Here is a 14,956-nt window from a genome sequence, read left to right as displayed (position 1 = left end):
TTGACTGTGGCTTGTTGGAATGTTGTCCCACTCCTCTTCAATGACTTTGAGATGTAGCTGGATATTGGCGGAAACTGGAACACGTTGCCGTACACGTAGATCCAGAGCATCCCAAACATGCTCAATGGGTGTCATGTCTGGTGAGTATGCAGGCCACGGAGGAACGGTGACATTTTCAGCTTCCAGGAATTGTGTCCAGATCCTTGCTACATGGGGCCGTGCATTATCATGCTGAAACTTGAGGTGATGGAGGTGGATGAATGGCACAACAATGGGCCTCAGGATCTTGTCATGGTATCTCTGTGCATTCGAATTGCCATTGATAAAATGCAATTGGTGTTCATTGTCTGTAGCTTATGCCTGCCCGTACTGTAACCCCACCATGGGGCACTCTGTTCACAATATTGACATCAGCAAACTGCTCTCCCACACGATACCATACACGCTGTCTGCCATCTGCCCGGTACAGTTGAAACCCGGAATCATCCATGAAGAGCACACTTCTCCAGCATGCCAGAGGCCATCGTGCTGAAGCATTTGCCCACTGATGTCGGTTACTACGACGCCGAACTGCAGTCAGGTCAAGACCCTGGTGAGGATGATGACCACACAGATGAGCTTCCCAGAGATGGTTTCTGACAGTTTGTGCAGAAATTCTTTGGTTGTGCAAACATACAGTTTCATCAGCTGTCCGAGTGGCTGGTCTCAAAGGATCCCGCAGGTGAAGAAACCAGATGTGGAGGTCCTGGACTGGACTGGCTACACGTGGTTTGCGTTTGTGAGGCCAGTTGGACGTACTGCCAAATTCTCTAAATGATGTTGGAGGCGGCTTATGGTAGAGAAATGAACATGCAATTGTCTGGCAACAGCTCTGGTGGACATTCCTGTAGTCTGCATGCCAATTGCACGCTCCATCAAAAATGCAGACATCTGTGGCATTTTGACAAAACTGCACATTTTAAAATGACCTTATGCCCCCAGCACAAGGTGCACCTGTGTAATGATCATGCTGTTTAATCAGCTTCTTGATATACCACACCTGTCAGGTGAACCAATTATCTTAACCAATTGGTGAATAACATTTGAGAGAAATCAGCTTTTAGTGAGTACAGAACAATATATATATTTTTTTATTTTAGTTCAGGAAACATGGAACCAACACTTTACCAATACATAGAAATGTAACTCAACCAAACTATTTTCTATTGTTCTCTTTCGCTGTTATCTTAGGATCCTGCCTCTCCAAGAGGAAGCCCCACTCACTCCCCTCGTGAGAACCGATTGGATAAGAGCCGTCTGCTGAAGAAGGAAGTCCCTCCCCTCAGCCCCGCCTCTATGGCCTCATCCAGTAGTACGCCCTCCAACAAGTCCAAAGACCTCATCATGGTCTGACATCTCATGGCTTTTTCCCCTTTAATCTAAATTTACAACATATTTCTACCTTTACCCCAAGTCTGGAAAATGTGGATTTTCTCATCTCTCATATACCAGAGTTCAGTGCTTAAAAAATGTATTGTTATGAGTGGATTATGAGCCTTTTTTTATGTCCAGAATGAGAAGTCCAGCACCCTGACCCCCACCCCCAGCAGCACCTCGACCCCCGGTCTGAGAGGGAAAACGTCAGGACTAGAGGGTGAGACACACTAATGACTTTAAACACGTGTTTAGAATCTTTACATTTCAATGAACCGTCCTTTAACATTTTCAACCAGGCAGGTCAGTTGAACCTTTAACCTTTTTAACCAGGCAGGTCAGTTGAACCTTCCTTTAACCTTTTTAACCTAGCACGTCAGTTGAACCTTCCTTTAACCTTTTAAACCAGGCAGGTCAGTTGAACCTTTAACCTTTTTAACCAGGCAGGTCAGTTGAACCTTTAACCTTTTTAACCAGGCAGGTCAGTTGGACCTTTAACCTTTTTAACCAGGCAGGTCAGTTGAACCTTTAACCTTTTTAACCAGGCAGGTCAGTTGAACCTTTAACCTTTTTAACTTTCCAGGTCAGTTGAACCTTTAACCTTTTCAACCAGGCAGGTCAGTTGAACCTTTAACCTTTTCAACCAGGCAGGTCAGTTGAACCTTTAACCTTTTCAACCAGGCAGGTCAGTTGAACCTTCCTTTAACCTGTTCAACCAGGCAGGTCAGTTGAACCTTTAACCTTTTTAACCAGGCAGGTCAGTTGAACCTTTAACCTTTTTAACCAGGCAGGTCAGATGAACCTTTAACCTTTTCAACCAGGCAGGTCAGTTGAACCTTTAACCTTTTCAACCAGGCAGGTCAGTTGAACCTTTAACCTTTTCAACCAGGCAGGTCAGTTGAACCTTTAACCTTTTTAACCTAGCAGGTCAGTTGAACCTTTAACCTTTTTAACCAGGCAGGTCAGTTGAACCTTTAACCTTTTTAACCAGGCAGGTCAGTTGAACCTTTAACCTTTTTAACCAGGCAGGTCAGTTGAACCTTCCTTTAACCTTTTTAACCTAGCACGTCAGTTGAACCTTCCTTTAACCTTTTAAACCAGGCAGGTCAGTTGAACCTTTAACCTTTTTAACCAGGCAGGTCAGTTGAACCTTTAACCTTTTTAATCAGGCAGGTCAGTTGAACCTTTAACCTTTTTAACCAGGCAGGTCAGTTGAACCTTTAACCTTTTTAACCAGGCAGGTCAGTTGAACCTTTAACATTTTCAACCAGGCAGGACAGATGAACCTTTAACATTTTTAACCAGGCAGGTCAGTTGAACCTTTAACCTTTTTAACCAGGCAGGTCAGTTGAACCTTTAACATTTTTAACCTAGCAGGTCAGTTGAACCTTTAACCTTTTTAACCAGGCAGGTCAGTTAAACCTTTAACCTTTTTAACCAGGCAGGTCAGTTGAACCTTTAACCTTTTTAACCAGGCAGGTCAGTTGAACCTTTAACCTTTTTAACTTTCCAGGTCAGTTGAACCTTTAACCTTTTCAACCAGGCAGGTCAGTTGAACCTTTAACCTTTTCAACCAGGCAGGTCAGTTGAACCTTTAACCTTTTCAACCAGGCAGGTCAGTTGAACCTTCCTTTAACCTGTTCAACCAGGCAGGTCAGTTGAACCTTTAACCTTTTTAACCAGGCAGGTCAGTTGAACCTTTAACCTTTTTAACCAGGCAGGTCAGATGAACCTTTAACCTTTTCAACCAGGCAGGTCAGTTGAACCTTTAACCTTTTCAACCAGGCAGGTCAGTTGAACCTTTAACCTTTTCAACCAGGCAGGTCAGTTGAACCTTTAACCTTTTTAACCTAGCAGGTCAGTTGAACCTTTAACCTTTTCAACCAGGCAGGTCAGTTGAACCTTTAACCTTTTTAACCAGGCAGGTCAGTTGAACCTTTAACCTTTTTAACCAGGCAGGTCAGTTGAACCTTCCTTTAACCTTTTTAACCTAGCACGTCAGTTGAACCTTCCTTTAACCTTTTAAACCAGGCAGGTCAGTTGAACCTTTAACCTTTTTAACCAGGCAGGTCAGTTGAACCTTTAACCTTTTTAATCAGGCAGGTCAGTTGAACCTTTAACCTTTTTAACCAGGCAGGTCAGTTGAACCTTTAACCTTTTTAACCAGGCAGGTCAGTTGAACCTTTAACCTTTTTAATCAGGCAGGTCAGTTGAACCTTCCTTTAACCTTTTCAACCAGGCAGGTCAGTTGAACCTTTAACCTTTTTAACCAGACAGGTCAGTTGAACCTTTAACATTTTTAACCTAGCAGGTCAGTTGAACCTTTAACCTTTTTAACCAGGCAGGTCAGTTGAACCTTTAACCTTTTTAACCAGGCAGGTCAGTTGAACCTTTAACCTTTTTAACTTTCCAGGTCAGTTGAACCTTTAACCTTTTCAACCAGGCAGGTCAGTTGAACCTTTAACCTTTTCAACCAGGCAGGTCAGTTGAACCTTTAACCTTTTCAACCAGGCAGGTCAGTTGAACCTTCCTTTAACCTGTTCAACCAGGCAGGTCAGTTGAACCTTTAACCTTTTTAACCAGGCAGGTCAGTTGAACCTTTAACCTTTTTAACCAGGCAGGTCAAATGAATCTTTAACCTTTTGAACCAGGCAGGTCAGTTGAACCTTTAACCTTTTCAACCAGGCAGGTCAGTTGAACCTTTAACCTTTTCAACCAGGCAGGTCAGTTGAACCTTTAACCTTTTTAACCTAGCAGGTCAGTTGAACCTTTAACCTTTTTAACCAGGCAGGTCAGTTGAACCTTTAACCTTTTTAACCAGGCAGGTCAGTTGAACCTTTAACCTTTTTAACCAGGCAGGTCAGTTGAACCTTCCTTTAACCTTTTTAACCTAGCACGTCAGTTGAACCTTCCTTTAACCTTTTAAACCAGGCAGGTCAGTTGAACCTTTAACCTTTTTAACCAGGCAGGTCAGTTGAACCTTTAACCTTTTTAATCAGGCAGGTCAGTTGAACCTTTAACCTTTTTAACCAGGCAGGTCAGTTGAACCTTTAACCTTTTTAACCAGGCAGGTCAGTTGAACCTTTAACCTTTTTAACCTAGCACGTCAGTTGAACCTTCCTTTAACCTGTTCAACCAGGCAGGTCAGTTGAACCTTTAACCTTTTTAACCAGGCAGGTCAGTTGAACCTTTAACCTTTTTAACCAGGCAGGTCAGTTGAACCTTTAACCTTTTTAACTTTCCAGGTCAGTTGAATCTTTAACCTTTTCAACCAGGCAGGTCAGTTGAACCTTTAACCTTTTCAACCAGGCAGGTCAGTTGAACCTTTAACCTTTTCAACCAGGCAGGTCAGTTGAACCTTCCTTTAACCTGTTCAACCAGGCAGGTCAGTTGAACCTTTAACCTTTTTAACCAGGCAGGTCAGTTGAACCTTTAACCTTTTTAACCAGGCAGGTCAGATGAACCTTTAACCTTTTCAACCAGGCAGGTCAGTTGAACCTTTAACCTTTTCAACCAGGCAGGTCAGTTGAACCTTTAACCTTTTCAACCAGGCAGGTCAGTTGAACCTTTAACCTTTTTAACCTAGCAGGTCAGTTGAACCTTTAACCTTTTCAACCAGGCAGGTCAGTTGAACCTTCCTTTAACCTGTTCAACCAGGCAGGTCAGTTGAACCTTTAACCTTTTTAACCAGGCAGGTCAGTTGAACCTTTAACCTTTTTAACCAGGCAGGTCAGATGAATCTTTAACCTTTTCAACCAGGCAGGTCAGTTGAACCTTTAACCTTTTCAACCAGGCAGGTCAGTTGAACCTTTAACCTTTTCAACCAGGCAGGTCAGTTGAACCTTTAACCTTTTTAACCTAGCAGGTCAGTTGAACCTTTAACCTTTTTAACCAGGCAGGTCAGTTGAACCTTTAACCTTTTTAACCAGGCAGGTCAGTTGAACCTTTAACCTTTTTAACCAGGCAGGTCAGTTGAACCTTCCTTTAACCTTTTTAACCTAGCACGTCAGTTGAACCTTCCTTTAACCTTTTAAACCAGGCAGGTCAGTTGAACCTTTAACCTTTTTAACCAGGCAGGTCAGTTGAACCTTTAACCTTTTTAATCAGGCAGGTCAGTTGAACCTTTAACCTTTTTAACCAGGCAGGTCAGTTGAACCTTTAACCTTTTTAACCAGGCAGGTCAGTTGAACCTTTAACCTTTTTAACCTAGCACGTCAGTTGAACCTTCCTTTAACCTGTTCAACCAGGCAGGTCAGTTGAACCTTTAACCTTTTTAACCAGGCAGGTCAGTTGAACCTTTAACCTTTTTAACCAGGCAGGTCAGTTGAACCTTTAACCTTTTTAACTTTCCAGGTCAGTTGAATCTTTAACCTTTTCAACCAGGCAGGTCAGTTGAACCTTTAACCTTTTCAACCAGGCAGGTCAGTTGAACCTTTAACCTTTTCAACCAGGCAGGTCAGTTGAACCTTCCTTTAACCTGTTCAACCAGGCAGGTCAGTTGAACCTTTAACCTTTTTAACCAGGCAGGTCAGTTGAACCTTTAACCTTTTTAACCAGGCAGGTCAGATGAACCTTTAACCTTTTCAACCAGGCAGGTCAGTTGAACCTTTAACCTTTTCAACCAGGCAGGTCAGTTGAACCTTTAACCTTTTCAACCAGGCAGGTCAGTTGAACCTTTAACCTTTTTAACCTAGCAGGTCAGTTGAACCTTTAACCTTTTCAACCAGGCAGGTCAGTTGAACCTTTAACCTTTTTAACCAGGCAGGTCAGTTGAACCTTTAACCTTTTTAACCAGGCAGGTCAGTTGAACCTTCCTTTAACCTTTTTAACCTAGCACGTCAGTTGAACCTTCCTTTAACCTTTTAAACCAGGCAGGTCAGTTGAACCTTTAACCTTTTTAACCAGGCAGGTCAGTTGAACCTTTAACCTTTTTAATCAGGCAGGTCAGTTGAACCTTTAACCTTTTTAACCAGGCAGGTCAGTTGAACCTTTAACCTTTTTAACCAGGCAGGTCAGTTGAACCTTTAACCTTTTTAATCAGGCAGGTCAGTTGAACCTTCCTTTAACCTTTTCAACCAGGCAGGTCAGTTGAACCTTTAACCTTTTTAACCAGGCAGGTCAGTTGAACCTTTAACATTTTTAACCTAGCAGGTCAGTTGAACCTTTAACCTTTTTAACCAGGCAGGTCAGTTGAACCTTTAACCTTTTTAACCAGGCAGGTCAGTTGAACCTTTAACCTTTTTAACTTTCCAGGTCAGTTGAACCTTTAACCTTTTCAACCAGGCAGGTCAGTTGAACCTTTAACCTTTTCAACCAGGCAGGTCAGTTGAACCTTTAACCTTTTCAACCAGGCAGGTCAGTTGAACCTTTAACCTTTTTAACCAGGCAGGTCAGATGAACCTTTAACCTTTTCAACCAGGCAGGTCAGTTGAACCTTTAACCTTTTCAACCAGGCAGGTCAGTTGAACCTTTAACCTTTTCAACCAGGCAGGTCAGTTGAACCTTTAACCTTTTTAACCTAGCAGGTCAGTTGAACCTTTAACCTTTTTAACCAGGCAGGTCAGTTGAACCTTTAACCTTTTTAACCAGGCAGGTCAGTTGAACCTTCCTTTAACCTTTTTAACCTAGCACGTCAGTTGAACCTTCCTTTAACCTTTTAAACCAGGCAGGTCAGTTGAACCTTTAACCTTTTTAACCAGGCAGGTCAGTTGAACCTTTAACCTTTTTAATCAGGCAGGTCAGTTGAACCTTTAACCTTTTTAACCAGGCAGGTCAGTTGAACCTTTAACCTTTTTAACCAGGCAGGTCAGTTGAACCTTTAACCTTTTTAATCAGGCAGGTCAGTTGAACCTTCCTTTAACCTTTTCAACCAGGCAGGTCAGTTGAACCTTTAACCTTTTCAACCAGGCAGGTCAGGTGATTCTTATTCAGCAGAGATCTAATAAACGTAACAGAAAAATCCCGAAATCGAAATTTGTCAGTCTAAGAGATATCTGCTTTTCCATTCTCCTATGTCAGCTTTCCACATTTGTGGTGTAAGGTGGCAGAGCTACAGCAGTTTGGGTCTTATCACAAAACGTCTGTTCCGTCTGAACAGTTTGAGAGACTCACGATGGTGTGGCGGTTTGGGAGACTCACGATGGTGTTGGGCACTACGAACCTCACAACTTCGGTCTGTAGCTCCCAAACAGTTTGTTACACTAATATGACCCCACCATGGAATTCTCTATGACACCCACAATACTTATTTAGGTGTACACTGAGTGTACAAAACTCCCTTTGACCTCAGAACAGCCTCATTTTTTAGGCATGCATTCTACTAGGGTTGAATATTTACAAAAAAGTTGCCTACCCTAGAATAAATCACATTTTTCCCAGGTAACCCAATATTTCCAACCAAAACCGTAAGTCATTGAAAAGCATTATAAAGCATATAAATGGACCTATATCTGGATTTGATTAGAGCTTTGAGAGAACATTCAAGCCCGATGCTTCCTGTGCCTGATGATACACATTAAATACATTTGATTTAAATAAATATACAATCCCAATCCCCAAAAAGCTCAAATGTGCCGTTATGATATAGTCTACTGCATCTTTTTACACGACAGAAAAGCATGAAATCCCATAAATGTAGCTAGCTACATAGATTTGTTTTGCTTTTACTTACTTAGCTAGCATCGACTGCAGCTAGCTAGTTTAGCCTACCCAAACACCTGGCTCAAACAGAGAGGGATGCTATGTTAGCTAGCTGGCTATGGCTATCCAACAGAGAGGGATGCTATGTTAGCTAACTGGCTAAGGCTATCCAACAGAGAGGGATGGTATGTTAGCTAACTGGCTAAGGCTATCCAACAGAGAGGGATGCTATGTTAGCTAGCAGGCTGAGGCTATCCAACAGAGAGGGATGATATGTTAGCTAGCTGGCTAAGGCTATCCAACAGAGAGGGATGCTATGTTAGCTAGCAGGCTGAGGCTATCCAACAGAGAGGGATGATATGTTAGCTAGCTGGCTATGGCTATCCAACAGAGAGGGATGCTATGTTAGCTATCTGGCTATGGCTATCCAACAGAGAGGGATGCTATGTTAGCTAGCTGGCTATGGCTATCCAACAGAGAGGGATGCTATGTTAGCTGGCTGGCTATGGCTATCCAACAGAGAGGGATGATATGTTAGTTAGCTGGCTATGGCTATCCAACAGAGAGGGATGCTATGTTAGCTAGCTGGCTATGGCTATCCAACAGAGAGGGATGCTATGTTAGCTAGCTGGCTATGGCTATCCAACAGAGAGGGATGCTATGTTAGCTAGCTGGTTATGGCTATCCAACACTGGATCTCTTCCAAGTCAAAGTAAACTTTTGGTTTTATTAATTTATTGCCACCGTGGCCCGGCGGTGTAACTGCTAAACTGCTTGCTGACTGTATTCTGTACTGCTTGATTGTAGATGATTTACTAACTATGTTGACTATGACTTTAGCTATATGGTGACAATGATATAGGCTGTGTGTAGCGTTATGAAGGTCTGTCTTGAAGGTTTTTTCACCTGGTCACAGAAAGTCCACAAGCGAAGAGATAAGGTGATAGGAGGAGGAACATGTAGATGTGAGAAGGAATTATACAACGAGCAAAATGATCATGCTGTTTGTATGTGGCTGCTATGAAACTGACCTGTGGTTGCGTGTGATTACCGGTGTATTCATTCAGCCGATTCTGTTGAAAAACGTTTCGTTAACAAGCAGAATGAAACGGGGATAAACGTACCTGCATTTGTCCAATAGAGACTCTCATTTCCAACTGTTGGACTAATGATTACAACCTAGATTAGATAGATGCAGGCAAGAGTGTGCAAGGAGGTATTGAATGTGTCACTGTCTGTCACCTTGATTCGTCTAATTGTTCTCTTGACCCGTGTGCACCTACGTTTTACACTTTCATTCATAGGTTGTAGTAACCTCACGATGGGTACAGGGAACATTCTAGTATCATGTAGGAGCCTAAACCTATCACTGTTACATTGAACTGGGTGAATATGAATGACAGTAACCTAAACCTATTGATGTTACATTGAACTGGGTGAATATGAATGACAGTAACCTAAACCTATTGATGTTACATTGAACTGGGTGAATATGAATGACAGTAACCTAAACCTATTGATGTTACATTGAACTGGGTGCATATGAATGACAGTAACCTAAACCTATTGATGTTACATTGAACTGGGTGAATATGAATGACAGTAACCTAAACCTATTGATGTTACATTGAACTGGGTGAATATGAATGACAGTAACCTAAACCTATTGATGTTACATTGAACTGGGTGAATATGAATGACAGTAACCTAAACCTATTGATGTTACATTGAACTGGGTGAATGGAATATGAATGACAGTAACCTAAACTTATTGATGTTACATTGAACTGGGTGAATATGAATGACAGTAACCTAAACCTATTGATGTTACATTGAACTGGGTGAATGGAATATGAATGACAGTCATCCAATATAATGTAATAGAAATTAGTCTGTATTTATCAAAATAAAATTGTCCTCCCTGATCTTAAAGAGCAGCGACCTCCACTGCTTCATCCACACAGGAAACTGTTGAGCGTGAAAGACCCAGCAGCGTTGTAGTTCTTGACACACTCAAACCGGTGGCACCTACTACCATACCCCGTTCAAAGACACCTACTACCATACCCCGTTCAAAGACACTTACATATGTTGTCTTGCCCATTCACCCTCTGAATGACACACATACACTAACCATGTCTCAATTGTCTCAAGGCTGAAAAATCCTTCTTTAACCTGTCTCCTCCCCTTCATCTACACTGATTGGAGTGGATTTAACCTGTCTCCTCCCCTTCATCTACACTGATTGGAGTGGATTTAACCTGTCTCCTCCCCTTCATCTACACTGATTGAAGTGGATTTAACCTGTCTCCTCCCCTTCATCTACACTGATTGGAGTGGATTTAACCTGTCTCCTCCCCTTCATCTACACTGATTGAAGTGGATTTAACCTGTCTCCTCCCCTTCATCTACACTGATTGAAGTGGATTTAACCCGTCTCCTCAATAAGGGATCATAGCTTTCACCTGGATTCACCTGGTTAGTCTATGTCATAGAAAGAGCAGGTGTTCCTAATGTTTTATCCACTCAATGTATATTGAAGTACTTTAGTGCCACAAAAAAGTGGTTCCATTTATTATTTATATATATATATATATATATATATATATATATATATATAATTTTGATGAAACAAATTCAATGTTTCATCAAAATGATTTTAAATATATTTTTTATACTTAAAGGGGTCAAAAAATACTAAATCAAATAGCTAAATTATCCTAATTAGCAATTCCAGGTGTTAGCTTAGTAGAATCCAGGCTCTCAAGTTGGTGGTTGTAGATTTCCCTCTAGTGGTGTGGGGGCTGTGCTTTGGCAAAGTGGGTGGGGTTATATCCTTCCTGTTTGGCCCTGTCCGGGGGTGTCCTCGGATGGGGCCACAGTGTCTCCTGACCCCTCCTGTCTCAGCCTCCAGTATTTATGCTGCAGTAGTTTATGTGTCGGGGGGCTAGGGTCAGTTTGTTTATCTGGAGTACTTCTCCTGTCCTATTCGGTGTCCTGTGTAAATCTAAGTGTGCGTTCTCTAATTCTCTCCTTCTCTCCTTCTTTCTCTCTCTCGGAGGACCTGAGCCCTAGAACCATGCCCCAGGACTACCTGACATGATGACTCCTTGCTGTCCCCAGTCCACCTGGCCATGCTGCTGCTCCAGTTTCAACTGGCCTGGGCCCTAGGACCATGTCCCAGGACTACCTGACATGAGGACTCCTTGCTGTCCCCAGTCCACCTGGCCATGCTCCTGCTCCAGTTTCAACTGTTCTGCCTTACTATTATTCAACCATGCTGGTCATTTATGAACATTTGAACATCTTGGCCACGTTCTGTTATAATCTCCACCCGGCACAGCCAGAAGAGGACTGGCCACCCCACATATGCTCTCTCTAATTCTCTCTTTCTTTCTCTCTCTCGGAGGACCTGAGCCCTAGGACCGTGCCCCAGGACTACCTGACATGATGGCTCCTTGCTGTCCCCAGTCCACCTGACTGTGCTGCTGCTCCAGTTTCAACTGTTCTGCCTTATTATTATTTGACCATGCTGGTCATTTATGAACATTTGAACATCTTGGTCATTTTCTGTTATAATCTCTACCCGGCACAGCCAGAAGAGGACTGGCCACCCCACATAGCCCGGTTCCTCTCTAGGTTTCTTCCTAGGTTTTGGCCTTTCTAGGGAGTTTTTCCTAGCCACCGTGCTTTTACACCTGCATTGTTTGCTGTTTGGGGTTTTAGGCTGGGTTTCTGTACAGCACTTTGAGATATCAGCTGATGTACGAAGGGCTATATAAATAAATTTGATTTGATTTAGACTTTAGGGGGTTGATTTGTAGCTTAGTAGAACCCAGGCCTTTAGATCTTAGGGGGTTGATTTGTAGCTTAGTAGAACCCAGGCCTTTAGATCTTAGGGGGTTGATTTGTAGCTTAGTAGAACCCAGGCTGTTAGATCTTAGGGGGTTGATTTGTAGCTTAGTAGAACCCAGGCTGTTAGATCTTAGGGGGTTGACTTATGTTGTTTGTTCCAGGCCCTGGTCTGCGTCCCCTGGCGTTGCCGTGTCCTTACCCGGGTGCGTTTGGCATGGTGCCCCACCCAAGCCTCAACGGGCTGAATGGCGACCTGGGCGGAGCCAGCGCCTACGCCTCCCTACACAACCTGTCTCCTCAGATGAGTGCAGCTGCTGCAGTCGCGGCCTACGGACGATCACAAGTGGTACGCTATTCTCCCATCTCAACTCACAACAAATCACATGTCCACCATCTTATTAGTGTCACTCAATCTTCTTTCTTTGACACAAATTATAAAGTGGTTGGACAATGTTTGAGCGATATCAAAATCAAATCACATGTTATTTGTCACATGCTCCATAAACAACAGGTGGAGACTAACAGTGAAATGTTCCCAGAATCTCTATGTTAACCAAAGGGTTTTCAAATGTCACATCCGTAGAGTAGAGAGAGGAAAAAGGGGGGAAGAGGTATTTATGACTGTCATAAACCTACCCCCAGGCCAATGTCATGACACAGGCATGATTGACAGGCTTGGTTCCTGCAGGTGGCTGGCTACGCAGGCATGGTTGACAGGGTTGGTTCCTGCAGGTGCCTGGCTGTTATCTTGCGGGCTCAGCAATGTCTCCTATCTTAACTTCCAGAACATATTCTAGGCGTTGTGCCAATTGGTCTGAGGAGGTCACAGTCACCATCACGAACAAGGATAGTGAGAGAAGATGCACACTGTGTACAATTCAAGGCTATGTCTTCAGACAATAACATTTTCCCTCACATTACGTTCCCCAGCAAGAAAACAAAATGTCGCTCAAACAGAAGGGGAACGAACAAAGAGTCACTGACACCAACCAGAACCAAACAGGTGGGGTTTTAGGAGGGGTTCTGAAAGACACTCATGGGGGTTCTGAAAGACACTCATGGGGGTGTCCACTGAAAGACACTCATGGGGGTTCTGAAAGACACTCATGGGGATGCCCACTGAAGGACACTCATGGGGGTGTCCACTGAAAGACACTCATGGGGGTGTCCACTGAAAGACACTCATGGGGGTGTCCACTGAAAGACACTCATGGGGGTGTCCACTGAAAGACACTCATGGGGGTGTCCACTGAAAGACACTCATGGGGGTGTCCACTGAAAGACACTCATGGGGGTGTCCACTGAAAGACACTCATGGGGGTGTCCACTGAAAGACACTCATGGGGGTGTCCACTGAAAGACACTCATGGGGGTGTCCACTGAAAGACACTCATGGGGGTGTCCACTGAAAGACAGTCATGGGTGTGTCCACTGAAAGACACTCATGGGGGTGTCCACTGAAGGACACTCATGGGGGTGTCCACTGAAAGATGACTAGCAACAACGACTGGTATCTAAAGGACAGCCACCATGAGAGCCCAAGAAGAGGCAAACCAGAAGAAATCCCAACACCAAACTTAAAGACAGGAAGCAAACCAAAAAGTTGGAGCAAAACCAAATCAGATAAAGGACTGTTTGTCTAGAAATTAAAATAGGGAGGGCTAACTAAACGTGTTGACCCTCCTCATCTATCAATACAACTAAAGGTGTTGACCCTCCTCATCTATCAATACAACTAAAGGTGTTCACCCTCCTCATCTATCAATACAACTAAAGGTGTTCATCCTCCTCATCTATCAATACAACTAAAGGTGTTCACCCTCCTCATCTATCAATACAACTAAAGGTGTTCATCCTCCTCATCTATCAATACAACTAAAGGTGTTCACCCTCCTCATCTATCAATACAACTAAAGGTGTTCACCCTCCTCATCTATCAATACAACTAAAGGTGTTCACCCTCCTCATCTATCAATACAACTAAAGGTGTCGACCCTCCACATCTATCAATACAACTAAAGGTGTTCACCCTCCTCATCTATCAATACAACTAAAGGTGTTCACCCTCCTCATCTATCAATACAACTGGAGCACTGGTCCAAACACTCTTAAATATCACCTGGGCCAGACACTCTTAAATATCACCTGTGCCAGCAGCTCTTAAATATCACCTGTGCCAGACACTCTTAAATATCACCTGGGCCAGACACTCTTAAATATCACCTGGGCCAGCAGCTCTTAAATATCACCTGGGCCAACCACTCTTTAAATATCACCTGGGCCAGCAGCTCTTTAAATATCACCTGGGCCAGCAGCTCTTTAAATATCACCTGGGCCAGCAGCTCTTAAATATCACCTGGGCCAGCCACTCTTTAAATATCACCTGGGCCAGCCACTCTTTAAATATCACCTGGGCCAGCCACTCTTGAAATATCACCTGGGCCAGCCACTCTTGAAATATCACCTGGGCCAGACACTCTTAAATATCACCTGGGCCAGACACTCTTAAATATCACCTGGGCCAGACACTCTTAAATATCACCTGGGCCAGACACTCTTTAAATATCACCTGGGCCAGACACTCTTAAATATCACCTGGGCCAGACACTCTTAAATATCACCTGGGCCAGCAGCTCTTAAATATCACCTGGGCCAACCACTCTTTAAATATCACCTGGGCCAGCCACTCTTTAAATATCACCTGGGCCAGCCACTCTTGAAATATCACCTGGGCCAGCCACTCTTGAAATATCACCTGGGCCAGACACTCTTAAATATCACCTGGGCCAGACACTCTTTAAATATCACCTGGGCCAGCAGCTCTTAAATATCACCTGGGCCAGCCACTCTTTAAATATCACCTGGGCCAGCAGCTCTTAAATATCACCTCGGCCAACCACTCTTTAAATATCACCTGGGCCAGCCACTCTTTAAATATCACCTGGGCCAGACACTCTTAAATATCACCTGGGCCAGACACTCTTTAAATATCACCTGGGCCAGCAGCTCTTAAAAATCACCTGGGCCAGCCACTCTTTAAATATCACCT

The 14,956-nt window shown here is 43.5% G+C and overlaps 1 protein-coding gene across 1 annotated transcript in view; it reads left to right on the top strand.

Moving 5' to 3' along the window:
- The window catches only part of LOC124033438 (transducin-like enhancer protein 4), a 98,995-nt gene that overhangs the window by 68,215 nt on the left and 15,824 nt on the right, over positions 1-14,956 (top strand). The window contains exons 10-12 of the mRNA XM_046345474.1: positions 1,231-1,386; positions 1,552-1,633; positions 12,069-12,253. Of these exons, the coding sequence (XP_046201430.1) occupies positions 1,231-1,386; positions 1,552-1,633; positions 12,069-12,253 (423 nt within the window). The remainder of the gene's footprint in view (positions 1-1,230; positions 1,387-1,551; positions 1,634-12,068; positions 12,254-14,956) is intronic.

This window comes from Oncorhynchus gorbuscha, linkage group LG04, assembly GCF_021184085.1.
Source record: "Oncorhynchus gorbuscha isolate QuinsamMale2020 ecotype Even-year linkage group LG04, OgorEven_v1.0, whole genome shotgun sequence".
NCBI lineage: Eukaryota > Metazoa > Chordata > Actinopteri > Salmoniformes > Salmonidae > Oncorhynchus > Oncorhynchus gorbuscha.
This window is presented reverse-complemented; position numbering and strand designations above follow the sequence as displayed.